The sequence below is a fragment of the Mustela lutreola genome, chromosome 6 (assembly GCF_030435805.1).
Source record: "Mustela lutreola isolate mMusLut2 chromosome 6, mMusLut2.pri, whole genome shotgun sequence".
Taxonomy (NCBI): domain Eukaryota; kingdom Metazoa; phylum Chordata; class Mammalia; order Carnivora; family Mustelidae; genus Mustela; species Mustela lutreola.
This window is the reverse complement of record NC_081295.1, coordinates 53,866,029-53,891,509: the sequence shown is the minus strand read 5'-3', so window position 1 is coordinate 53,891,509 and position 25,481 is coordinate 53,866,029. Positions and strand designations below refer to the sequence as shown.

The following is a 25,481-nucleotide window of genomic DNA, read 5'->3' as shown; positions in this document are numbered from 1 at the left end:
CACGCTCCTCCCCTCCCCCCACCCCCAGTGGTGTAGGGCGCTGGACCCAGTAATCTCAGTGTTGGGCAGGGAGATTGGCGGTGTGGAAACTCCCTTTGGCCAGGAACTGAGACCAAACCTCTAGATCCAATGACCTTTGACCTCCACTTCCCCAGGGACCCTGTGGATGGGGCCAGCCTTCGGGATAGGGTGGGAAGCAGGCGCTCGAGGCATAAGACTGCACCTCCAGTTCTGCCTCGGTTTCCACCATTGGTCTCATTCCTTCTGCGAAACATTGCCCTCTCCCTACAGGCTGTTCTAACAGAGGTGATCCTGTAATGTATCGCCCAAACCTGGACCCTGCTGAGGGCAGGATCAAGAAGAGCCAACCTGAATGTATGTGCGGTCGCCTTCATTCTAACAAGAAGTGACTTTGAGTATCACCTAAGGTTTTTAAAATTTCTATGGACATAAGAAGCAAGACCTGGGATGTTAAACAAACAAACAAAACCCAACAATCTTGCCAAAGCAAGTTAGTGAAAGCTGGCTAGAAGCGCTGTGGGATAAAGTCCTTAATTCTTAATGGACAGCATTGACCAAAGTCCGTGAAGGGGTGGGGCAGGTTGCCCACACATGTTCCAGGGTGCCAGAGGAAGGGACTGAGGAGGAGGTGTTTGGGGGTACACTTAGCTTCCTTGCTTCCTAGGTGCGGCTTAGCCCTGTGTATGACCCCAGCCTCTGGCCCTCGCAAATCCTCCAGTGCCACCAGCCCCCATGATGTCTGTCCATCCTTGTAATAACCCAGCCAGTGTGCGTGGGCCAGACAGGTTAAATTAGCTCTGCAGTGTCACACAGCTAGGTAGGAGTGGACCCCGGACTAGAACCCAGGCTGCTGACTGTGCCCTGTACTGCCTTGATATGGGACCTGACCCAGGAGCATGGGGCGTGGGGAGCTACTCACCATAGGGACAGTGCTGCCAGGATGGCTCCGGGGGCTTTGGCTTCCGGCTCAGGAAGTTGCTCAGAGTGGGTCCCCGGCGGCCCAGGGGGTCATCAGGGGGCATGAACCTGTAAACAAGCACAGGGGGGCAACTACTGGACCCCCAAACACTCACCTCTGGCACCTGTATGGGGAGCGGGCCCCAGCCAGCCCGTGCAAGAATGGCAGCACCAGACATGGCGCCGGCCTGGGATTCCCATTCAGGACCCCTTCTAGAGAACCCCCATAGGGTGTGTAGCATTTGGAGCAGAGTCACCCTTGAGTCTCATGGACCCTAGGAGGGGCCTAGCCCAGCTCGCAGAATCACCGAAGTCTCCTGGCTTCACACAAGTCCTACTTAGTGGGACTCTCGACTGGTTCTGGAGTCTGCATTGTAACAACTTTCCGGGTGATTCTGACCCACTGAAATGGAAGCCTCATTGCTCTAGGGCTCCCCTAGGCCTCAGTCTGAAAGCAACTCTAAACTGCTTTCCCACTGACCTCAACAGAAGTGCCGAGACCTCCAACGGGGCGGCAGACAGCCCTGGGCCTGTGAGCCCTGGCTCAGATCCCACTTCTCCCATGTTGCCCCAAAGCTCTGGGGGAGTAAATATTAATAGAGTTTGAAATGCTAGCAGGGAGCCAGGGAGGAAGCAGATCTCGGGGGGGGGGGGGGGGCACAGAGCCTCGGTGACAGGCCCAACCCCTTCTCGGCAAACCCAGGGAGCTCTGGGGTTGGTCTCAGCTTGTGCAGCTCCCGGACCCCAGCCCTGTTCTGGGATGATACCAGTCTGCCCCCTCTCTGCCCCTTCCTATCTTCCTGGCATGTAGCTTCCCAGCGAAGGGAACGCATCCTCAGTGGGCCCGCGGCTCAGAGAGAGGAAGGGTCCTTGGAAGGAAAACTCCCCTCCTTTAGTGTCATCCACTTTTTATATGAACAGTTGTTTCTAGGCGTCACTTCCAGGTCATACAAAGTTTCCACCAGAGGACTTGTGGACCCTACATGGCAGGGCGAAGGGGGTCCTGTTTTTAATACGTTGGTGTCCCTTTGAGAGTCAAGTGTCATACTGAGTCCCACCGTGCAGACCATGTACACTAGGCCCGCCCAGAATGGGGCAATCCCCAGGCCCAGGCAGCCTCTGTGGCTCAGATCCCAGCTTCCCAGCTACACAGACAGCTTCTCCGAGTTGGGCGCTGACCAAGAATCTTAGGGAGCCGCCCGCTGCGGTTATTAGAGGTTCCCAAAGGCTTCACCTCCTGCTCTCCGCCAGGCCTTGGCCACGGCCAGCTGCGCCAAGAGGGCCCTATGGACATGCCTGGGGCAATGGGGGCGGGCGTCCTCTCCTACAGGCAGGCTCTGCCTCCTGGCAGTCCGGGGAACCTTCTGGCAGGCCCTTACGAGGGCCCAGTGCGTCAAAAGGACTTGGCTGGGGCCCTGAGCTGTCACCAGGCCAAGGGCAGCCATGATCTGTCAGACCTCAGGACTTTCTGGAACCCACTGTTATCAGACTTGCCAGATTTCTCTGGGCCTGAACTGGATGGAGGGAACTGCTGGCCCTGAGTACGTGGACATGACCATGGGGGCTACTGGGGGGCAGCTGCTTGCAAACCTCTACCCTGGGGCTTAGGAGGGTGAGAGTAGGGACAGGCATTCCCAGAAATGGCAGAGCCTCTGTTGGAAACCACACCTGCTGCCTCCAAAGCCCTAGCTCTTTGCTGAAGTGGGAGCGATGTCCCAGCTTGCTGTGCTCTCCCCACCCTGGGCTAGCCACAGACCCATGTCCACCTTGCCGGGCTCCTGGCCTTTGCCTTTAGCACACCTGAGGACATCTGCCTTGCTTTCTCCTCACCTCAGCTCTATCTGGGGGCCCCTGCCCGGCATGTGCTAACAGGCTCTCGCCTTGTGTTCCCAACATCGCCCTCCCCCCAGCTAGAGCTGGTTGGTTCAGGGCGGACCTGACCCAGGGGAACCAACCTCGGGGACAGAAGAACCAACTAGATTCTTTTGAAAATTTCAACCAACAGGTAATGAGACAGACTTAATTCCAAGATCTTCACAACCCCAGGGAGACGAGTCCCACATGTAATTCGAAAGTTAAAGACAAAACAAGACAGAAACATAGAATAAGTGAATGGAAGCGCGATGGAGTTCAGCTCTCCCCCAAGATGCCTGTTTCGGCGCTCTTGCTTGCAATCGTAAATGTTTTAAAAATAAAAGCAACATGTTGATGGTGCCCCAACTTGTGCTTCGCCCACCTGTGGGCAACTCGGTGCCAGGTAAGCTGTGTGAGGGCATGGGAACAGAAAGGTCATGGACAGTTGGGACAAAATAGCCCTGTTGGGGAAAGGCAGTCATGAAAGAGAGGAGACCCAGAGGGACAGGGAGAGATGAGGCGGCGCAGGAGGGAGAGTGGGTGACTTCCGGGGGGCTCGGTCTCCAGGGCTAGGTGCCCTCCTCTTTGACGTGATGTGCCTTGACTGCAAGCCCCACCCCCACCCTGGGCTTAGGCTGGTTGGAGTGGCTTTGTGTTGGTCACCCCAGCCCCCCACCCCGGGGGCCAGGACCCCCTGTGCCACCACATACCGGTCATTGACGAAGGAGAACATGAGCAGCCTCTGCTCAATGAACCACTTCCACTCGGGGTTCTCGCTCTGAAGGTCGCGGTAATTGTCGTTGGAGACGATGACCCCATCCAGTTCGTAGGCCACCTTCACAATGTAGCGGTCATCATAGCAGACCACCCGCTTGCCGTTCACCTTGCGGGACGGGGTGTACACAAGCACCGCCTGCCTCTCCAGCGCCTCCAGCACGTGCTGCTCTGGGGGCCACAGGGCGGGCAGGAGATAGAATGTGGCAGCTTCCGGGGCAGGGCTCCCACCCCCAAATCCATCTTCACATCCCCCAGCATGCTCAGCGGCTCAGGGAGCCTTTCTGAGCCAGCTGCCTCCTCCCCCACCCATGGCCCAGCCTGGCCGCTCAGTGAGGAGCTGGGGGGTCCTGAGAGGCATGTGCCAGCAGCCTGGGGTCAAGGGGACACGAGTCATGACAGAATTCCCAAGAACGGTACTCAACAAGGCAGAGTCACTTCAGAAGGCACAGTGAAGCCATAGCTCTTGTCCCTCGGATGGTTACATGACATAAGGCCCTACCACACTAGACACCAGAGTCTTCCTGGAGAAAGACGTTGGAATTTTAACTGGAATCCTGGCAATGCCAGTTACTAGAAGACTTGCAATCCCCCTGAAAGGCTCCTGCCTGGGCTCGGAGCCACTGTCCATCTTCCCCATGGTACAGGGGTCTGCTTGGGACACCTTCAGGATAGAGCCTCCCATACCACGGCTCTGAGGGACCCAAGAATGTAATAGGAGGCATCTGGGATTAAAAATCTATAACCCGGGGGGCAGCCTGGGTGGCTCAGTCATTGAGCATCTGCCTTTGGCTTGGGTCGTGATCCCAGGACGGGTCCTGGGATCAAGTCCCCACGTTGGGGCTCCTTGCTCGGCAGGGAGCCTGCTTCTCCCACTCCCACTCCCTGCTTCTGTTCCCTCTCTCCCTGTCAAATAAATAAATAAACAAATAATCTTTAAAAACAAACAAACAAGAATTTATAACGTGGGGACTCCTGAGTGGCTCAGTGGGTCAAGCCTCTGCCTTTGTCTCCGGTCATAATCTCAGGGTCCCATGATCGAGCCCCGGATCAGGCTCTCTGTTCAGCGGGGAGCCTGCTCCCCCCCCCCCCCGCCACCTCTGCCTGCCTCTCTGCCTACTTGTGACCTCTCTCTCTGTCAAATAAATAAGCAAAATCTTAAAAAAAAAAAAAAAAACCTATAACCTGGATTCTTGTCTCCACTCCCACTCCTAGGCACCTCGTCCCTCTCTGAACACCGGATTTTGCATTTCCCATAAAATGAGCATAGTGAGTCCTTCTCCACATCCTTGGTGTCTGTGAGCAGACTGGATGAGCTCATCCAGTTCCCAGGTAGACAGGTGAGGAAGTGAATGCATATCACGTAGCACAGGGTCTCTTATGGGAGCTAAAATCTACATTCCTGGAAAGTTTACTCTTTGACCTTAGTTGTGCCTTTGAGGGCATGCCAAAGAAAACCCTTTCTACCAGTAACAGTTACTCCGAACTTGGAAGAACATCATCATCTCCTTCACAAATTGTTTCTTCCCTCAAGTCGACATCCTTTCCTACATGACATGGTTTCCAGACTTTTAAAAAAGTACATAATGTGTAGAGGATACAAAGGGTACTTTTTAAAAAGCCACCTGCGCAGCACTCCCTCGGAGAAGTCACCCACCCCGTGAACACCCCCCCACTTTGCTGCTCCCCTCAACATAGCCCAAAGTGTAGAACTTTGTGTTTATAATTCCCTTCCTTTCATTTTCAAAAATGTGTAGGTTTCCATTCCCCAAAACGACTATGTTCAAGGTGATCAGGACCCTCTAGACTTTACACAATGGCATCACGCATACATATTCTTCTGCAATTGCTTTCTTCCTTTAACGTCGTGTCCGGGAGGTTGAGCCGTGTCCACAGGTTTACTGCGTTCAGTTCTGCATGTAAGTCTCCCGGGGGACAGAGGTACAAGGATTTCTCTAGCACGTACCTCTAAGAGCGATGTTGCTGAGTCGCAGGGAAAGGCACTTTGGACAAGACAATGCCGAGTTGTTTTCCAAAGTGGGTATATCAAGTTACAACCTAACACAGCATTTTAGTAAACTTTGTCAATGCTTGGCATTTTCAGGTTTCTGAATGCTTGCCAATCTGGTGGGTGTACAGTGGCCTCTTATTGTGGTTTTATTTTGCAGTTTTTTTGGATACTAATGGGATTGAGCATCTTTTCATATGTTTATTGGCCATTTATGTTTTCTCTTGGGTGAAAGGCCTATTCATGCTTTAGTTCATCTTTCTGTTGGTCCTTTGTCTGTGACTTATTAATTTGGAGAAGCTCTCTATAGATCTGGACAGTAATCCTTCATCAGGAATGTGTGACGGATGGCCTCTCCCAGCTCAAGGCTTGTCTTTTCTTTTCTTTTTTTTTTTTTTTTTTTTTTTGTGGTATCCACTAATAAACAGAAGCTTTTATTTTAATCCAGGCAAATTTATGAATCTTTCCCCTGAAGATTTGCACTTGTCATGACTTGTTTAAAAATTCCTTCCCTACCCCAAAGTGATTTCCCTACCCTTTACCCATACTTCATTTAAATATTACACAACTGTTGAGAACCGCCATTCCCCATGTACAGACACTAAAGAATGATTGGGGGTAAGTGGCTCCTGGTAGAGAACTGAACACAAGTATTTATCCCCACCTCCTTCTCATGGTTCCACTGAAGCGGTAATGAAGAAGTACACAATGGGGCGGGGGTCCGTAATCACATTAAAATGGGCCAAGGAATAGCAGCAAACCCAGGATAACAGCAAAGAAACCAGGAGAGCAGCAAATCCAGGAAACCATATTGACCCTGCAGCACAGTGCTAGCTTCAGCAGCACATATACTAAAATTGACCCCGTAGCACATTGGGAGCCCCAGTCCAGAATGTGTGTAGAAGGCTGAAGGGGATGCCTGGGTGGCTCCGTCGGTTAAGCGTCTGCCTTAGGCTCAGGTCACGGTCCCAGGGTCCTGGGATCGAGCCCTGCACTGGGGCAGCCTGCTCAGCGGGGAGCCTGCTTCTCCCACTCCTCCTTGCTCTTGCGCTCTCTCATTATCTCTGTCACTATCTCTGTTTCTCTCCCTCTCTCTATTAAATAATACAATCCTTAAAAAATAAAAATAATTTTTAAGAAAAGAAACTATTAAAAAGAAGGCTGAAGTGGATTGGGCGCCATTCTCCCTGCAAAGGCCAGAGCATTCAGGCCGGGGGAGACGGAACGGGGTGAGGGCAGAAGTCGGGGTGAGAGCTACTCCTGGGGTTGCTGCATCCACCTTTTCCCTACCCTTACCACTATAAAGAAACTGCGGTGTCACTAGGAAGGGGGAGTTCTGCTATGTGGCCTTTGACCTCGAGTAAAGCCATCGTGGTTGTGGCATTGCAGTAACAGGGGCTGGGCTGCCCAGACTCCTGCCTGCTGGGTCTGCCCCAACGAGATCTGCCGGTCAACACGGATGGCCCGCCCGGCCACTGCGGGAAAGAGCCACACACCAGGGGAGAAAACACAAGGAAATCACATAGATACGGATCTAAGCTCTAACCAAACTGGCTCTTTATCCACAGATTAAAAATTGGCCACCAAAAAACCCACCAGACTTTTGAGAAGACGTAAGAGCACACGCACATAAAGGGAGAGAGAGAGGGGTGGGGGAGGGGGAGGCAGTGAACAAAGAGAAGTGGCCTCCCAAAAATAAACAGCATTCACAGAACTGAAGAGAATTTTTTAGAGTCTATATTACAAGAGACATAGTCTACAGAGACTTCATCCCTAAGACAGGAGGGTCATTTCATTTAAGAAAGAAAGGCGGAGAACCTGAAAGAGAAGAATCGGTAATTGGTGACCATGGACAGAATTAAACACAACACCAAAAGCTTTTGGTTAAAAGGCTGAAAGAGGGGTGTCCGGGGGTGGGTGCTCAGTCAGTTAAGCATCTGCCTTCAGCTCAGGTCATGATCCCAGAGTCCTGGGATCAAGCCCCACGCCGGGCTCCCTGATCAGCGGGGAGTCTGCTTCTCCCTCTCCCTCCGCACACAATAATTTGGGGGACTGAATCCTTCGCACTAAAAGACAAAAAATCTGTTTATTCATCTACTCAACAACTATGCACTGAGCACCTACTGCAGGGCGGGTACTGTGCTAGGTGCTAGCGCTATGGCAGTGAGTATCCACAGTCAGCGCTTCCAGGAGCTTACAGTCCAGGGAGGAAGACAGACATTATCACACCAATAGCTAAGTAGTAATTGACTGTAACTGTCCCGAGTACTTCCAAGAAAAGACGGACAGTCCTTGATGAGCATATCCCTGCTACACCTACCTCTGATAGGGGTGTCAGATCTCGGGGGATCTTTCCTCCAGGATGGGACAAAAACTTTGATGTAGGTGTGTCCTCTGTCCCTGAACCAGTCCACAGCCAGCTGGATTCCCCGGCAAGAGAAGGCTTCTTTATTTCCATGGCTACAAAGGGAAAACAAAGAAATCTGTAGAGTCACAGGAAGGGTTCCCAGAGAGTGATTTCCCCTGATAGTATCCTGAATCACAGTCTCCTAATCAAAGGGAATCAGGAAAATCTGCATTTTAAAAATAGTTCGTTCCTTGCAAAAAGTGTATCCCTTAACTGGCACCGTGCAGCGTGTGATGGTACGTATGTGGAGAGGGCACTGGGCTCCCAGGGACGTGCGTTCCGAGGAGGAATAGACAAGAACCCCCTTTTTGCCCGAAGCCGATAAGGATCAAGACGGGATGGAGGAGAGTGGCCATCTGCAGAATGCTCTTATCCTAAGCGAGGGGTGCCAGTGTGTTATGGGGCTCCTCAAGTCCAAGTAAGGAGGCCAATGTGCCCCCCCCCCCAAATGCCCGTGAAGTGTCGATGGAGGCAGGAAAGAGAGAGCAGCGTGAGAGGAGGCCCAAGACCAGTCAGGGCTTTGCGTGCCTTCCTGAAGGCTTTCTTCCCCTCAGACCAATGAGAAGCCATAGAAGGATTTGAAGACTGGGGGGTCGGTGTGATGCGACGTGATCCAATCCTGGGTATGTTTCCCAGAGCTTTAGCACAGTGGATGCTGAATTGGAAAGGAGCAAAGTGGGGGTGAGGTCCGAGGTAGGAAGTTGTCACGGTCATCACAGCCAAACTAGGTAATGACGTGGGCCGCATGGGTGGTTGTCAGAGAAGGGAGAAGGGGAGGTGAACCTGAGAGACATTTAGAAGAGAAAAGTCTCTAGAATGTGGTGACTGACGGGATAAAGGATGACAGAGAAGAAGGCTCTGAGGAGGCCTCCGGACCTCTGGCTTGTTCATCTGTGGGCTCCCGGTTGACCCAGGGAGTTCTGGAGTAGGACAGGGTGTGGAGGGAAAGAGTTCTGTCATGGACATACAGCAAGGAAAGGTTAAGGATACAGCTGGGGTTGAGAAGAGAGTTCTGGGCGATGCACTCACACAGCGGCTGGAGCCATGGCATGGAGAGAATGGCCTGGCTCCCTGGAGGGAGAGCGAGAGTCCTGGAAGATGGGTCTAGGGGCACTCTGGGACTCAGCAGCTGGTTACGGGGAGAGTGGGGCAATCTCACAAGAGAGACAGAAAGGGTCTACCAGGTCACAAGGAAGTTAACCAGAGGAGGCCGGCATTGTGCAAGCCACAGGAAAGAAGTCTGAAAACATCCCTCAGAGTGAGTCTGTGCAGGTCAGTGATGTTTTGCTGGCGAGGGAGACAAGCAGATAGAGACTGCAGAATCAGACTTAGCCCTGGGTGCCATTCAGCCTGGCCTCAAGGTGAGGTCACTCTCTGCTCTGCTTCCTGCCCAGCCACCTGCACAGCCTCAGCCCTGTCTCCTGGCAGGCACCTTCTCCACGCCTACCACAGGACCTTTGAACCGGATATTTCTTATCCTCTTGGCCTAGTACATGCCTCCTTCTCCTTCAGATCTCACCTTCATCTCTACTTCCTCAGGAAAGCATCCCCAGACCCTTATTCTGAGTCCTCAGGGGACTAATACCAGTTGAAGGATGACACCCACCCTAGGAGGAACAGGTCTCCCCCTCTCCTATGTCACAAGCTCCTTTTGCTGCCCACTGAATTCCCAGCACCTGCCATGGTGCCCAATGATGGGCAGCAGGTCAGTAAAAATGTGTTGAGTACATGAGTGGCTAAGAAGACACAGGTCCTTTGAGCAGCTAGAGGAGGAACAGCCCCAGGGGCAGAGTTGGTTAGAAAGACTTCAACACAGGGAAGGCTCGGCATGCCTAGGGACCAAAGAGAGAACAGAGTGACTGGAGGCATGGAGAGGGGGCAAAGGGGAGAGTTGTATGGGTTCTCAAAGAGCCGAGGGTCACCTGGACCCCCGTCTGCTGAGAAGCCTGGTCTCCAGCAGTCTGCCTACATCCAGACAAGGACAACGCTCCCGATTTTCATGCTGCAGTTTGTCTTGGGCACAGCCCCTCCTGCTGTTTCCTCCGAGGGGCCAGGAGAGGTCCGGGTTTGCAAGAGAAAAACGGGAGTCTCTGGAAACACAATCCATAGTAGTGCAAGTCAGGCTTTGTGGAGAGACTGAAGGAGAACTTGGAACTGCTTGTGTTCCAGTGACGATCAGGAACCAGGCCTTGCGTCCTACATCGGTAGTGTCTTCCAGTTTAGAGAAAATATCCCTCTGGCCACGGAGGCCCCGCTGGGAGGCTGATGCAAACAGTAGGGAGAAAAAATGTCAACGATTGTGGTGAAAGGAAGACGAAGTGGATAGCGCGTCCCTCTGCCCCGGCGGAAGCTGAAAAAAGAAAGGCGACGGAGGGAGAAAGAAGGGGTCCTTCCCAGGGCCCTCACCCCTGCATTCCTCAACTGTTCTACCCCCTGAGCCAGAGGGGTCAGGGTAGAAACCTCAGGATGGGTGCGAAGAGGAGGCTGAAGGCTTTTTGGAGAAATCCTGGTTTTAGCAGAAGCAGCCTCCCAGGGGGCTATGAGGGTGCCTGGGAGGAAAGAGACAGACAGGTGAGCTGGAAGCAACATTTCTGGATCCCTTGCGTGCCCGCAGGCCTGGTGGATTGTCTGAGGCTTGGGGATGGACAAACAGGCCCCTGGAGGAGAACAGGACTGTAAGCCAGGATGGCATCCCAAAAGGCCAAACGGGACCAATGACCTTTCTCCGCTGACCCTTCTAGAAGCCAGGCCAGGCCAGACCAGCCACCCTTTAGCAGAGACCAGTGAGGGTCCCAGACCCTCCTCTCCCAGCCAGCATCAGGTCTCTAAGCCCCCAGATGCCATTTGCGAGAAGAGCAGGGGAGAGGAAAATGAACCCCAAATCATCCAGAAGGCAGAAGACACTGAGATATCACAAATTGGTCAGTTTAGGTTTGCTCTCTCTGCTACCTAAATAGGTAGGGAAGAGATCGCATCTTCCCCAGAAAAGGTCTATTTTCTGTGCACATTAAAGCAGGAATGTGAACAACTAAAGACACTCCATCCCCAAACATGCCTCTGTCAGCGGCAACGATGTCTCCCCTCCATCAGTTCCCTAGTACACATATCACTGCCACAATTCTTTTAAAATGTTTTCTCGAGCTCTCTCTTTTCTGTGACTTCCCGTCTGTTTCTGTGACTGCACACCTTTGTGGGTAGGTGGCTGGAGGGGCCACATTCAGTGATGAGGCTGAGCCCAGTCCCTCTGAAGAGGCAAACGTGAGCAGGGCAATGGGTTCTGGTGACGGGCAGGACCGCAGCCTGCAGGGGCCCTCCTGGGGGCACGTGGAGGGGAAGGAGTGGTAGTTTAGGAGTTCAGGAAGAGAAAAACTGAGGAATGGTGCTACCATCCGCTTCATGCAGCAAAAACGGGTCCCATGGCCTCTTTCACACAAGACTCCAAGATGGCGGACCCTTAGCCAAGAGTTTCAAAAGGGCAACAAATACCGTGAAGTCCAAGAGAAGATGGAACAACCACACATCAGCTCGTAGCCCTAAGAAGTGTTCTCCCTTCCAGCTTTGACTCCAGGTAAGGGAAGTCAGGGACTAAACCCTAGAGTCACTTAAGCTGTTGTCTCTGGAATAGAGGGTTTTTATTCAAGTCCATGGTTCTGCAGGACTGGATTCCCACGCACCCCACCCCAACCTCCCCTCTAAGCCTTCTGGTCTCTTTTGAGATGTGGAGACTATTATTGTTCAATCCTTGCCCTATATATATATATTTTTAACCAACCTCAAAACCCCATTATGGCTGCCCTATTTTTGACCACAGAAAGCCCCAGGCCATGGCAGGATTGAAGCCACAAGCAGAGACCACCTTCTCACTGAGTTTGGGGCAGGGGGGGTCCTCTCTCTAGGAGCTGGCAGAGTTCCCAGTCAGGCAAGAAAGCCCCACGGTTGCCCTAGGACCACACCACTCGGCACACAGATGAAAATGCAGAAGTCAAAAACACCTGCTCCTTTGTGCAGCCCTCCACTCACTCAACACTGATTTGTGAGCAAGGCTCTGTGCTGAGTCCTCAGAGACAGTGAACAGGACAGCCCTCACTCCTGCTTCCTGGCTCATGTTTAATATTTATGGAGTCGTATGTACCGGGCCACTTGGCACTCGGCGCTCCAATCATTACAAGGAGCCCCTGAGGAAGTGACCGTCCTTCCACTGTATGCTTGAGGAAACTAAAGCAAAGAAATGTGCCCAATTCCCTGATATAATGACAGGTCTCAGAGCCTGACCTGTGGGGTTGCAAACTCCTCCACCTCCATCTCTTATCCCGAGTGTTCCTGCCCCTCCCCGTCCCTGCCCGTGGAAGCAAGACAGTAATTCTTTTGGAGCTTAAGTCACCTGCTGTTACAAGGCTGCAGTTGGGGGGAAGGACCTTAGCTCTTTTTTTTTTTTTTTTTAAAGATTTTATTTATTTATTTGACAGAGAGAGATAATCACAAGTATACAGGCAGAGAGAGAGGAGGAAGCAAGCTCCCCACCGAGCAGAGAGCGCGATGTAGGGCTTGATCCCAGGACTCTGAGATCATGGCCTGAGCCAAAGGCAGAGGCTTAACCCACTGAGCCACCCAGGTGCCCCAGGACCTTAGCTCTTATTAACAGTCACTGCAACCAGCTCCCCAGGCAGCTGAGAGCCAGGCCCTGGGAAAAGGAGACAGAGGAGGGAGGTTTTGAATAAAGGGAAGGTGGTAAGGGGAAGTGGGTGTCTGCCTGAGGCCGGCTCTGTCTGCAGAACAATCCCGCCCGGGGCAGCCAGGGTTCTGCAGCCCTTTACAGGAAGGAGCCCACCTGGCAACTCATCGCTGTCGCAGTCTCTTGCCCAGGAGGTTCTGCAGAAGTCAGCAGCTCACAGAACCGTCCCTCCGAGCGTGCGGTAGTGATGGCAGGCAGGAGGAAAGGAAAAGAGAAGTGGTGATCCCTTCAGAGCATGAGCTGTGAAGGCACGCCACTCTTTCCATTCCGTTTCTTATTTGGAGTTAAACTGCAAACACCTGGAACCTGGAGTGTATAGCCTTTGCCCCAAAAGCTCTTTCCCCAGCTCATGTCAGGGGGAAGAGACAGGGTGGCCTCTAGAAGAGGGGTCACCATCATCTCAGAGAAGGAGAAACAGGTGCAGACCTAGCCAGCATAGGTCAGAGGCAACTCAAGAGCTCCATAGCAGGTGTGGCCCCCTAAGGCAGCCTCCACTAGTAACCCACAGGGGTGAGGGAGGAGGCTGAGGAACCCCCCACCCCCTTGCAGGCCTGAGGTCTGATCACTGAAGATTCGTGACTCCAGAAAAAGTCAGGGTCTGTTGAGGTTTCCAAGAGTTTAAAAATGTACATGAGAACCCAAACAAAAAGCCCTGTGCACCCCAAAATGAGGGCACATTTACATGAAACCCTCGTCTGGGGGCAGCAAGAGGATGTGAAATTATCAGGTGGTTTTTCGCCCAAGCTGAAGTCCTTCCAATCTCTCTTTTCCAGCATTTGCCTACAGTATGCACCACCGAGGAGGCGGCAGTGAGCCCCTGAGAAGCCATGCAGCTCCTAACACACAGTCCACGAAAGTCACCCTCTGGTTCAAGCCTGCTGGACCCTGTCCTCAGGGTCAAGTGCAATGCCCTCGAGTACACTGAGCCCACACCCTCCTATCTCCGATATGGACATGTGTGCGCATGTGCACAGGCCCACCCACGCCCCTCGAAGGTGAGGGGACTGTGCAGGCAAATCAGTCTTTGCTCAGCTCTGCCAGAGCCACGGGTCAGTGCACATGCGTGGCCCTCGGCACAAGTTCCCAACATGCTGGCGGCAGCAGGAGAGGCGTCCTGGGCACCGGTCCTGCAAAGACCACCTGCCCCCTGGTGTGGGAGTGACGGTACCCAGCAGAACCTGTCTGCAGCAGGCAAGTCAGGGCTCATCCTGCCTGGGAAGGGCTCTGGTCCACACAGGCAGCCTCTGGCGCCAGAATAAAAGTCCATGGGGTCAGTCTCCCACTCTGAGATGCTTTCGAAGGCTGGAAAGCCAAAGCTGCACAGTGCTAGAGAAAGTGCAGGACTTTGGGAAGAGCTCTGGAAGCAGAGCCTGGCACTTAACAGCTCTGTGACCTTGGGCAAGTAACCTATCCTCTCTGAACCTCTGCAGAAGAAGAGAAATTCCTTCATAAGAAAAAGGCATTTAATGCATAAAATAATCACCTTGAATCCTAGAATGTTACTGGTGGAAAGCCACTGAAGATGATGTTGATAATGATGATGATTTCATCCAACCTCTTAATTGTATAAACAGGGCTCAAAAAGTAAGGTGACCCACTCCAAGGTCCTACAGCTGAAAAGCTAGACCTGTACTGTCCAACACATAGGCACTCACCACAGTTGGCTATTTACATTTAAATTCAAATTAACTCAAATTTAAAATTCAGGTCCTTGGTCACAATAGCCACATTCCAAGTGCTTAGTAGCCCCGTGTCCAGTGGCCATCGTAATGGACAGTGCAGGTATAGAGCTTTCATCATAGGGAGTTTTGCTGGGCAGATCTCAGCTAGAGATCAGGACTGAGAGCTTCAGACTCTCCGTTGGCTCCTGGGGGCAGGAAGGACATGTGCTCCAAACTGCCTTTTAAGTCCTTCCTCACTTCTTCCAGGGCCAGACAGCCGATGAAGCTGTAGCCTCTTCAAAAGCAGAGAATGGGGCGCCTGGGTGGCTCAGTGAGTTAAAGCCTCTGCCTTCCGCTTGGGTCGTGATCCCAGGGTCCTGGGATCGAGCCCCGAGTCGGGCTTTCTGCTCAGCAGGGAGCCTGCTTCCTCCACTCTCTCTCTGCCTGCCTCTCTGCCTACTTATGATCTCTGTCTGTCAAATAAATAAATAAAATCTTTAAAAAAAAATCAGAGAATGGGCAAATCTGTGATGGTACAAAACCTCAGGAAAGGAGAATTTTCAGAAACCACATTTCTGAGGTTAACGGAGTTTTGAGTTCAGCAGATCATAACTAGACACTATGTTGGGTTTCAAACTACCCATTGCCTCTAAAGGGTGAGCCCCACACTGAAATCTGTCCTTTGCAACTGGGACTGGGTGGAGCCTGAAGGTCATGGGTCACGTGGGAGCTGGCTGGAGGACACAGTAGGAGAACACTGTCCTCGGAGAAGGAGCAGGGGATGAGGTAGGACCTCAAACCCCAGCATCTTCTAGACTGGCCCCTGAGCAAACCAAGTCCCACCCACCAGCTGGTGGTTGTGCAATGTATCTTTTTTCCTAACTAAGGATGCAGGAGGCTGGGGAAAGGGACACACATATGCACAGACATGTCCACACGCGTACAGACACACATATGCACAGATATGTCCACACGCTGAGACCTCACACAGACACACGTGTGCTCATTGACTGAGATGCTGTTTAGGCAGCAAGTGTGTGAAAGCATTAGAGCTCTGACACACTCTTTATAACAAGCTGGAGTGATGGCTTTCATTTGTCACCCACACAGATGGAGCGTGAAGGGGTTAGATGGATGACAACAGTGGGAGGCGGGAGTAGGAATAAATGGGTTTATCTGGAATGCATCATGGTCACTCACAAGGAGAAGATGCCATTCAAGTTTGAATTCCAAGCAGCAACAGAGCTTTTCATCAATAGAAAATCCTCCAACACCACCCTATCGAAACAATTTCTAAAAACTGTCTGCTCCCCACGAGAGCCTGCCCACACTTTCCTGTAGCACCTGACATAGTCCTTCTAGTCCACAGCCGTTCTTCTGATCTGGGATCACAGAGCTGGTACAATCTTAGGGCTGGAAAGGTCCTCACTTTAAGAAATACCCTTTTAGGGGTGCCTGGGTGGCTCACTGGGTTAAAGCCTGCCTTTGGCTCAGGTCATGATCTCAGGGTCCTGGGATCAAGCCCTGCATTGGGCTCTCTGCTTGGCGGGAGCCTACTTCCTCCTCTCTCTCTGCCTGCTTCTCTGCCTACTTGTGATCTCCTTCTGTCAAATAAATAAATACAATCTTAAAAAAAAAAATACCCTTTTACCTTTAAAGCTTACTTTGTACAGATCTCCAGAAGGAAAGGGGACCCATCCTGCTTGGAGGCCAGGTACCCCTCACAATCCTCAGACTTCCCAGGACACTCAGAACCTTAAAAAATCTTAAAAGTCCTTCCAACTCTCCCTGATATCTCAAATTAAGCAGGATTTCATAGGCTGACCTGTCAGGTCCCTACACGGGAGCATGTGTACTGATGTCCCAGAGAGCCCAGGAGCAGCCCAGGGTGACCAGGCTGGCTCAGTCTTGACCCAATACTCTCAGGACACGTGGAGCGGGACCCCTAGGGACAGTACCCAAAGCTGGGCCATTCTGGGTGGAACCATTCCAAACTTCTGTCTTGCAGGGCCAAGTTCCAAGTGAGCCCCAGCCGCACCCCCCCCCCCCCCGGGGAAAGCCCCTGGATCTGCCAGCCAAAGGACGGACACCCTCCTGACTCATTCAGCACTGTGGATCACACAGCTTTTGTCAATTCCAGCCAGTGGCTCAGCATTCGAAGGGAGAAGTCATCTGTTTACAGCTACGAGGGACCGATTTCCTACAGATCTGCTGTTTGCCTGCCTGTAACTCAGGCCTGTAGCACAAAACTGCCCTTGTGTGAATACAGCCTCCTCCTTGCCTCACGTGGAGTGTGGCTGAGACTGTGAGATTGTCTCTAAGCTGAATGTAGCCATGCAGGTGTCAGGTGCTCATTGCAGAAACACACAAAGATGCCCAGACCACTGTGTCTGCAGCTCACAGGCCACAGGTACATGTCTCAGACCAGCTGGGGAACCATAGCACCACCAGCCACCTGTAGGGAGCAGCCCCCAGGAGACGGCTTCCCACTCAAGCACCTTTTCCCATCTGGTTCTAGTTATCCTGAGAGGCTGCTCAGCTATCTATCTATTCGCCTGTGTCCCAGAAGACACTTGAGGTGCTGTGGCTTTCCCAGTCCCACAGCTGCTCAGGGAGACTCCAGCTGAGAAGCCACAGTCTGTCACCACCCAAAGCCAGGTTCCTCCCTGGTTACCCACAGCCCTCCTCAGGAGAGAGTCTCTCCCTGGGTTGATATGAAAGCAGGAACTACCTGCTGAACGCTTACTCTTTGTCAGGCACTGTCCTAGGCACTGGGTGCGGCTCCAGGTCTTACAACTACCTTCTAGGGAGGTTTAATACCCACAGTACAGATGGAAAAAGTGAGGCTCAGAGAGATTAAGTAACTTAACTAAAGGCCGCACAGCTACCAAGGGTATGGAACGGGGATTCAAAAGCCCATCTGTTAGCCCCAAAACTCTTTGGACCAAACCACTGGATAGAGAGACCGTCCTCCCAACCCTGAGGATGAAGGGAAGTACCTCATTGCCACGTTGCTGCCATCGATCACTACGGGTCGCAAGGAACCAGCGGGGCCTCCGCAGTCCTCTTCCAGCTCCGCCACCGGCCTGCGCTGGACAGAGTCCAGGGCCGCGCAGGATCCCCTGGGAACGAGCAGGGGCGCCCCGCTGCCCTCACCGGCCCCCGGGCGACTGCCGGTCTGGATCAGCTCCCGCAGCACGTCGTTGACGAGGGCGCCCTCCCCCAGTTTGCCCAGCACCCTGACCACATCCTCCCGGCTGTAGCCCAGCTTCTGGAAGAACTCCATCTTGCTTGAGCGCTCCATGCTGCGGCAGCTGGGCCCCCGGTTCCTTCTGGCAGGGCCACCCGGTCATGAGCTAAAGAGAAAAGCCTCCATCAGGTGTTTTGCGAGCCGCCTGGCTTGGAGACTGTCGGGTTACTGAGGGCAAATTCTGCACACTCCCTCCCCACCTTATCTGTCAGGAAATCATGTTGCCTGGTCCCCTTGGGGATTTTCGGTTGCTCAGTGTGGTTAGGGAGCTGCAGATGCAATCTTGCTGCTTTTACTAGAGCACCTTCTGAGGCCTTCAGACACGCCCCCCCCCCCCCAGGACCCTCTGGTCAGAGACACCGAGGGCAGCTGAGCGGACCACCCAGCGCTGGGAACATTTGTGCAGGGACAGGCCGGAGGAATGCTCCTGAGGCTCCATCCCTCTGTCCTGCGCTGAACAGCAGCCCCACCCCCCAGATTCATACGCTGAGGCCCTATCTCCCAGTCCCTCAGATTGTGACTCTGTTGATTAAGTTAAAATAAGGGTTGATTAAGTTAAAATGAGGTCATTAGGGTGATCCCTGATCCAATATGACTAGTGTCCTTATAAGAAGAGGAGAGTTAGGGACGGCTAGGTGACTCAGTCGGTTAAGCCTTGGACTCTTGGTTTCTGCTCAGGTCATGATCTCAGGGTCTTGAGATGGAGGCCAGCTCTGAGCTCAGTGGGGAGTCTGTCGCCCCCCTTCCCACTGCCCCTCCCCCGCCACTGTGTGCACGCTCTCTCTCTAAAATAAGTAGATCTTAAAAAAGAATGAGTCATAAAATTATAGTTCCTGTGAAGAAAAATGAAACAATGCTCAAGCAAAAAGAATAAAAAGATACAATGCCTCTTCGTACAAACTCCAAATCCCACTTGCCTCTCCTGCTCTTTGTATCCTTCCCGTTCTTTTCCGATGTCCTGGCTTGCGGATCCAATAGATCCACACACACACACTGTCTTAGCGGGGTTGTTTTTCCATAAATAGATGAGTATTCAGTCACTTGCTTTTCTTATTAAAAATGCATCTGGGAACCCTTTCTGTGCCGGTATATCTGTTCCGGGATTTGCTGTATCCCCTGCATCGAGGACAGCACCTGACCCAGCGGACTCTCCACGCAGATTTGCCCAGTGAACATGGCGAGTAACCATCCGCTAGATGATGGAAGCAGAACTTTCCTTCCCTTTGCCCCTGTTACAGATCAGGCTCAACGCACCCCTGCGGCACTCAACCTGTCACCTGCCCTCTTCCCAGCAGCACAGGTGCCCTACCTCCCCTCAGTAGCCTCCTGCCCGTACCCTCGGCAGCATCCACGCTTTCCTACCAGGTTCTCAGCGGGGCTCCCGGTCCTCTGCAGGGCCACTCCCCTGAGGCTGGAGCCCCAATTCAACGGCCCCCCACCGGCTCTGGCAGGAATAGGGCTTCTGCAGCTGAATCCAACAACAGCTTCCAGGGCCTTAGGCAAACTCTCCGCTGCTCTCCCCGGCTCGGGACCACACCCTCGCATGTCATTTTAAATCAAAACATTTGAAAAACATTTTGGACCACTTCTTCCTGAAACTCTTCTCCCTGACGCCCTATGACTTGGCCTGAGTCTTCTAGTCTGGCCAGCTCTTTCTTTGGTCTCTGTTCATGTGTTTGACGATGAGGTCCTGCCCAGGCAGTCTGCTCTCCTGGTCATGCTCCCTACTTGCCCTTACATTGCCCTTATGTGCACATACACACACACACACACACACACACACACACACACACACGCCTCCGGATCCTGAGCGGGCCTGGGTGGGGGGGAGGGCTGTCCAGGGCTGCACTTCCGACTGAGACCCCGCTAAGCACCAGGCACCTCCCCCACCCCTGCTCCGCGTTATAAATCTGTGAGGCAAATGGCATGCGTGCTATTTGAATATATGAATGAAGTGTCCGCGGAGCTCAGAATCACTCGCCCAACATTTGCTGAATCTACTTCCATGCTTGTCTAAGTGTGGTCCGTGGAAATTCAGGGAGGGCCTAAGACCCTTTCATGAAGACTTCAAAGTAAAAACTGTTTTCTAGTAACACTAAGGTTATTTGCTTTTTTCCCCCCACCGCTCTCATCCTTACCAGTACACCATGAAGTAAGTGTTCCTGAGAGCAGGTGTGGTATGATGTTGCAGCAGAGTGAACGCAGAAGGTGAGAGGCAAACCCAGCCCCTTTCTTTTAAGCCACATCTTAGAGATTTGCACAGCGTAAATCAGTGCCAGTCTCCTTACACATTTTCTCGTTTGGGAAAATAGAGTTATTTTTCATAAAAATGCATCATTTATATTAAGGTAATGACTTATGGTTATTTTAGGTAAAGGAATATTGTTTAATTTCTTAATTTTAGTTTCTCATAGGCTGCCTATCAATGGATGGCTAGAACCCCACAAGAATGAAAGCTCTTTGGCATCCCCAATAGTTATTAAAAGTGAAAAGGAGTTCTGAAACCAAAAGTTTCTTCTTAAATCCAGAGCTTTCCAGTAGGTATTTCCAAGAAGATGGTTCCATGGAGGCGACACATAGACTTGTCACCCAAGGCCCCGGGACAGAGGCACAAGGTCTTTCCATCCTTCAGCCTGGCCACTCTCACCCCCATCTGCCCACCTCCCCGCCCCCCACCCCCCTTCCATTCCCCCCACCCCGTGCCCCCTCCCACTCCTCTCTTTTCCATCCCATACCTAACTCACTGCCAGACTCCCACGGGCCCCCTCCACAACCCCATCTGACCCAGCCACCATTTGTAGCCCGTAGTATATTTCTAAAACAAGTCTGATCATGCCCTTCCTTGGAAACATCCTCAGACCCCATGCTGACAACAAGAAAGAAACCAAATTCCTGAGCAGCCTGCGAACTGTCCCCTCGCAGTGCTGACCCTGGTCCACCTGCCACCCACCACTGGCCCACCTGGCCCTTTGTTTTGAGCTCTGCTGAATCCCTCCCCGCTCCCCAAGCATTCCAGAAGGTTCTCATCTCTGTGCTTCTGCATATGCCTTCCTCTCTACCTGGAATGCTCTTGTTGGTTTGGCAAACCTCAAGATACAGCTCATCAGCGCTGAGTTCGCAAACAGAATGAGTGGCTTGGTCATCTGTCTACCAGACACTTTGCTCACACCTCTATTAGAACGCACTGATGTGTCATTTATCTGTATCTCAAGGAACTGTGAACTACATTCCCACCTATGTGCCTCAGAATCACCGGCACCTGGCAGTGCTAGTATACTGGAGAGTTCAACAGAGTTTTCTTCAGTTAATTCCCAAAGCTGAAAATAATCTTCCCTCCTCAAATATTTTTTCTTGGGTCCCCATCTCATTGAATGGCATTCCGCAGACCCCAAGAAGGAATCTCAAGGTCACCTCTCACTCTTCCCTTTCCCTCCCTTCTACATCCAACTGGACAATTTCTACTTCCTGCACGTTTTTCACAAGCACCACCTCTGCCTTACGTCACAGCACCATAGTCCATCCATTCATTCATTCATCCATCATGCATTCATTCACGTAATAAACACTTCCTGAACACCTCCTAGGCACTAGGCACTGTGCTGGGACCCAGTTCCATAAAAACTAATATACAGTCCAATTTCAATTTGTTCTTGACCTATTCAGGAAAACAGACCAAAAATGTAAATAACAAGCCATAAATCATGATTGTAAGCACAATACTTTCAAATAGAAAAAAAAAAAAGTGCTTTCAAAACTCAGGTGAGGGGGCGCCTCAGGTGGCTCGATGGGTTAAGCACTTTTTTTTTTAAGATTTTATTTTTTGGAAGTAATCTCCACACCCAACGTGGGGCTCGAACCCACAGCCCCGAGATCAAGAGTTGCACGCTCAAGCCACTGAGCTAGCCAGGCGCCCCAAAAGAGCTCCTTTTCCAAGGAGACTTTTGAAAGGTTATGCGTGGGACAGGCAGCTGTTTTCACACAAAATTAACTGAAAGAATCCACCTACTTCAGAGGCTTTCTTTGCCCCCTTGAGATTTTAAAACCAACTTCATTTCCTTTTAAAATTTCTAAATAAGAAACCTGAGGTGGGGGCAAAGACGGGTGGTGGCGTCTGTCCTCAGGAGCCTCCCCTGGCCCTCAGGCCACCACCCTCCCCTTGAGATGCTCCAGTCTTTGAGCTACAACACTGTCAGCAGCTTCTTACCCCTTTCTATTTTTAAGTCCTGAAAGTATGAACAATTTCATTTCAGTTTTCTTCCTCAAGCTTGACTGGAAGTCACAAACAGCACAGATGATTAATCAGTAACAGTGTGAAAATCTTCAGTCTCCTCGGGGACTCTTACAGTGCACCCAGCACTTCCCTGCAGTTCATGGTCAAGGCAGCCATGGAGATGGGTTCGTGTTGAATCCAGCATTGGAGGTGGACTCACAAAAGAGCAGGAAAGGAAGAAAGGAAGAGGGAAGGAGGAGTGGGAGAACTTTCTGAGGATGGGATCAGAGCAGACCTGTTCCTCCCAGAGTCAGCCAGCCCAGGCTGAGGTCCTTAACCTCTGACTGGAAGAGCCCGTGAGGAGGAGGATGCACAAGGAACTGAAGAAAGAGAGAAGGAGGGGGCGTTAGAGAGATCAGACGCAAAGAGAGCCTGTAGCTCCCAGGTACCCAGTGTTTTATAGTGAAAGGTGCTTTCTTACATGTTAACTTTGGAGATCTTGACCTCTGTGGGAGACGGAAACGGGCTACCTCATGATCATGCTGCAAGTAAGAAAACTAAAGAAAAGAGAGGTCTTGCCAGATTACCCAGGGTCCTGCAGCTAATAAATGGAAGGGACTAGACTCTCAAGGCCTCTGGCCTGGCCCAGAGGGTGCTGCCCGGGGCTGCTCAGGGGGCCACAGAACAAGGCAAGCCCATGCATGGGCCCGGGGTGTGTGCGTTCATCACATTGCCCTTGACCCTCAAATGCATTTCCGTTCACCTCTGTGAGCCCCAGACCAGTCCAGCACATTACAACCACCAGAAGTCACCCCCCATGGTGAGGACAAAGCTCTTGTAAACACAGTCTGTGCAGTGTTCTAGTTCAGCTAAAGTCAGTGGAGTCGTCAGTTAGATTTTGGGGAAGTCACAGAAAGGCGAAAACTTCAGCCCACAAGATTTGTGTTCTGGGCCTGGATTTTGGGGGATTTTTAAAGGGCATTATAATTTTAAAAAAAAAAATTGTGGTAAATTATACATAACAAAAATTTACCATAGGAACTATTTCTAAGAGTGCAGTTCAGTGGCGTGAAGCAAACATCACCCACCATCCATTTCCAGAACTTTCTCATCTCATAAGACTGAAACCCTGTCCCCATTAAACACTAACACCCCACCCTTTCTTCCCCACCTGCCTCTGGGAACCACAGCTACTCCGTCTCTATGACTCTGACTACTCTGGGTACCTTCTAGAAGTGTAATCATACAGTATTTGTCCTTTTCTAACTGGTTTATTTCATTCAGCATAATGTTTTCCAGGTTCACTCTGTTGTAAGCATATGTCAGAGTTTTCTTCCTTTTTAAGGCTGAATAATTTTCCATCATGTATAGAGACCACTTTGTGTTTCTCCATTCACCTGTGGATAGACACTTGGGGTGCTGCCACCTTTTGGCCATTGTGAGTAGCGCTGCTGTGAGCCTGGGTGGGCTGGCCTTTTGTTTTCTCCTTGAACTTGTCCCTTGCCCTTCTGTACCTCTACAGGTTACTTTGGGTAGACACACAAGCCCTGATCCATAACCCAGGGCAGCTCTGAACCAAAGTTTTTCCAAAAACCACCTCTACTATCTTCCACATGCACCCTATTCACGTGTCAGGTGTCTGAGCTCCTGGGCTGGCATCACCTGGACTTGGAGGGCACTTCATAATCTCAAAGGCATGGCTAAGGTTTCTCATAGCCACAGGGAATTAGCTAAAATTGTCTTCAGTGCCTGCCATTACGATTTATTTCCATATCCTCATGGGCCTTCTCGAAGACCACAGAGCCATCCTCTAGGGGGAGATGGGGCTTGGGGCTTCTCCCAGATCTTCCTGATCAGCCAGGAAGCTAGACACGCACAAATCAGTATCTAGTCTAAGACCTGCTTTCAAGAGCCTTGAGACAGGTTGAAAATGTGCCTGAGAGTTCTAGACCCTCTGATTTCATAAAATTAAAATATCTTCAAAGATCCCAGCAGGATGGGCAGTTGGGTGGCTCAGCGGGTTAAGCCTCTGCCTTCGGCTCAGGTCATGATCTCAGGGTCCTGGGAACAAGCCCCACATCGGGCTCTCTGCTCAGAGGGGAGCCTGCTTCCTCCTCTCTCTCTGCCTGCCTCTCTGCCGACTCATGATTTCTCTCTCTCTTTGTCAAATAAACAAATAAAATCTTAATAAAAATTAAAAAAAAAATAAAAAGATCCCAGCGGGAGTTTTTCCTTAAACTGAAGAGTTCCTCCAATTAATCTTTCTCCTATGAAAGCTCTCTTGAAAGTAAATATAATTGTGCTAAAATGAGCAAGGATTTCATCTAATTTTTTTTTTCTCTGCATGCTTAACATCATGTAAGACACAGGAAATGAAATTGCTCAAAATAATGCTAATCCAAGAACAGCCTTCCAACCTGCCCCCGTCCCCAGTACTGTCTCTCTCCTCTGCCCCTGGACCGGAGTCTGCAAGGGGCCTGTCACAATGACGGATGGCTGGGGCAGGCACTCACCAGCAGAACACGTAGCTCCAGCCCCCACGGTGGGCTCCAGTTCCCCTCTGCGCCCCGGCTGTCCTCCCAGTTAGCCAGGCGTCACTGGAGCTGGGGGAACACAGCCCGGCTGGGCCACACTGCCATCAGGAGGCACTTCACGCCAAAGCTCCCCTTCCTGGACGCCAGAGTCACGTTCAGCTGCCAAGGTAGTTTTGCTTTGTGCTTTAAAAAAAAAAAAAAAAAAGGAAAGAAGAAAGTAATCAAATGAGGGAGGCAGATGTGAAGCCTTCGCCCCAGCATGAGTCACCGAATCAAAGTTTAACAACCACATGCAAAGCAATCTCTCTGAGGGCACGGGCAGGCTGCACAGGAAAGCCAGGAGAGACTCAGAGAACAAACGCGCTCACAGTTTCCGCTCCACGTTTCCACTCGGGCCTTCAGCGGAGAAGAGCATCTGCTCCGAGGTGCTCCCGAGGAGGGTCAGTGCTCCTGACTTCACAGAACAAAAGCGTGCAGGAGTGACGAGCTTGCAGGAATGACGAGCGTCCAGGAGAGAACAGGAATGCCTACCAGCTCGGGGTGCCCAGGCGCCCGGGCGCAGAGAAGGACCCTGGCCCTAATGTCAGAGTCCCAGATGAGTCACAGAAGCCTTCTGGCTCAGGGCATAGGCTTCCGTCTGCATCAGGATGGGGAGTGTCCATGATGTGGCTCTGGATGGGGCGGCGCCAGCTTCTCCAGCCACGGAGCAGGGAGCCTGACCGGGGGCCCACCTGACAAGGGCATCTGCCAAGCGGCCAGGGGCAGCACACTCTGAACTTGGCATCTGTTTCCTACATTTGGGGAGGCCCGATGGGGTCAGAGTAAGAGCAGAAAACAGGCATCACAAGTGGCCCACCTCCACCTCCCAACAGTGACAGGTCTCTAAAGTGACTTGCCTGAGGACACCCAGTGGACAAGTTGGTCAAGTTGGGTTTAGAATCTGAGAGCTCAGGAATGGCACAAGTTGACTGGAATTTGCTGCTCTTCTTTTTCTTTTTTAAAAGATTTTATTTATTTATCTGAGAGACAGAGACAGAGCAAATAGGGGGAGGGACCGAGCAGACACCCCGCCA

The 25,481-nt window shown here is 51.8% G+C and overlaps 1 protein-coding gene across 3 annotated transcripts in view; it reads right to left on the bottom strand.

Annotated features, from left to right (window-relative positions):
• Positions 1-25,144, bottom strand: part of ZC3H12D (zinc finger CCCH-type containing 12D) — a 37,134-nt gene extending 11,990 nt beyond the window's left edge. For 2 of the 3 annotated variants that reach the window (XR_009354572.1, XM_059177285.1), the window contains exons 1-6: positions 24,777-25,144; positions 24,388-24,591; positions 17,414-17,770; positions 7,935-8,074; positions 3,543-3,777; positions 941-1,047 (exon numbers count right to left, since the gene is read on the bottom strand). Coding sequence is in view for 2 of the 3 variants with exons in the window: in XM_059177285.1 (XP_059033268.1) it covers positions 941-1,047; positions 3,543-3,777; positions 7,935-8,074; positions 17,414-17,718 (787 nt within the window). In the remaining variant the exon portion in view is untranslated. Of the gene's footprint in view, positions 1-940; positions 1,048-3,542; positions 3,778-7,934; positions 8,075-17,413; positions 17,975-24,387; positions 24,592-24,776 lie in introns of those variants that run through there. The other variant, XM_059177286.1, reaches the window with a different exon arrangement.
• Between the last annotated feature and the right edge of the window lie 337 nt (positions 25,145-25,481).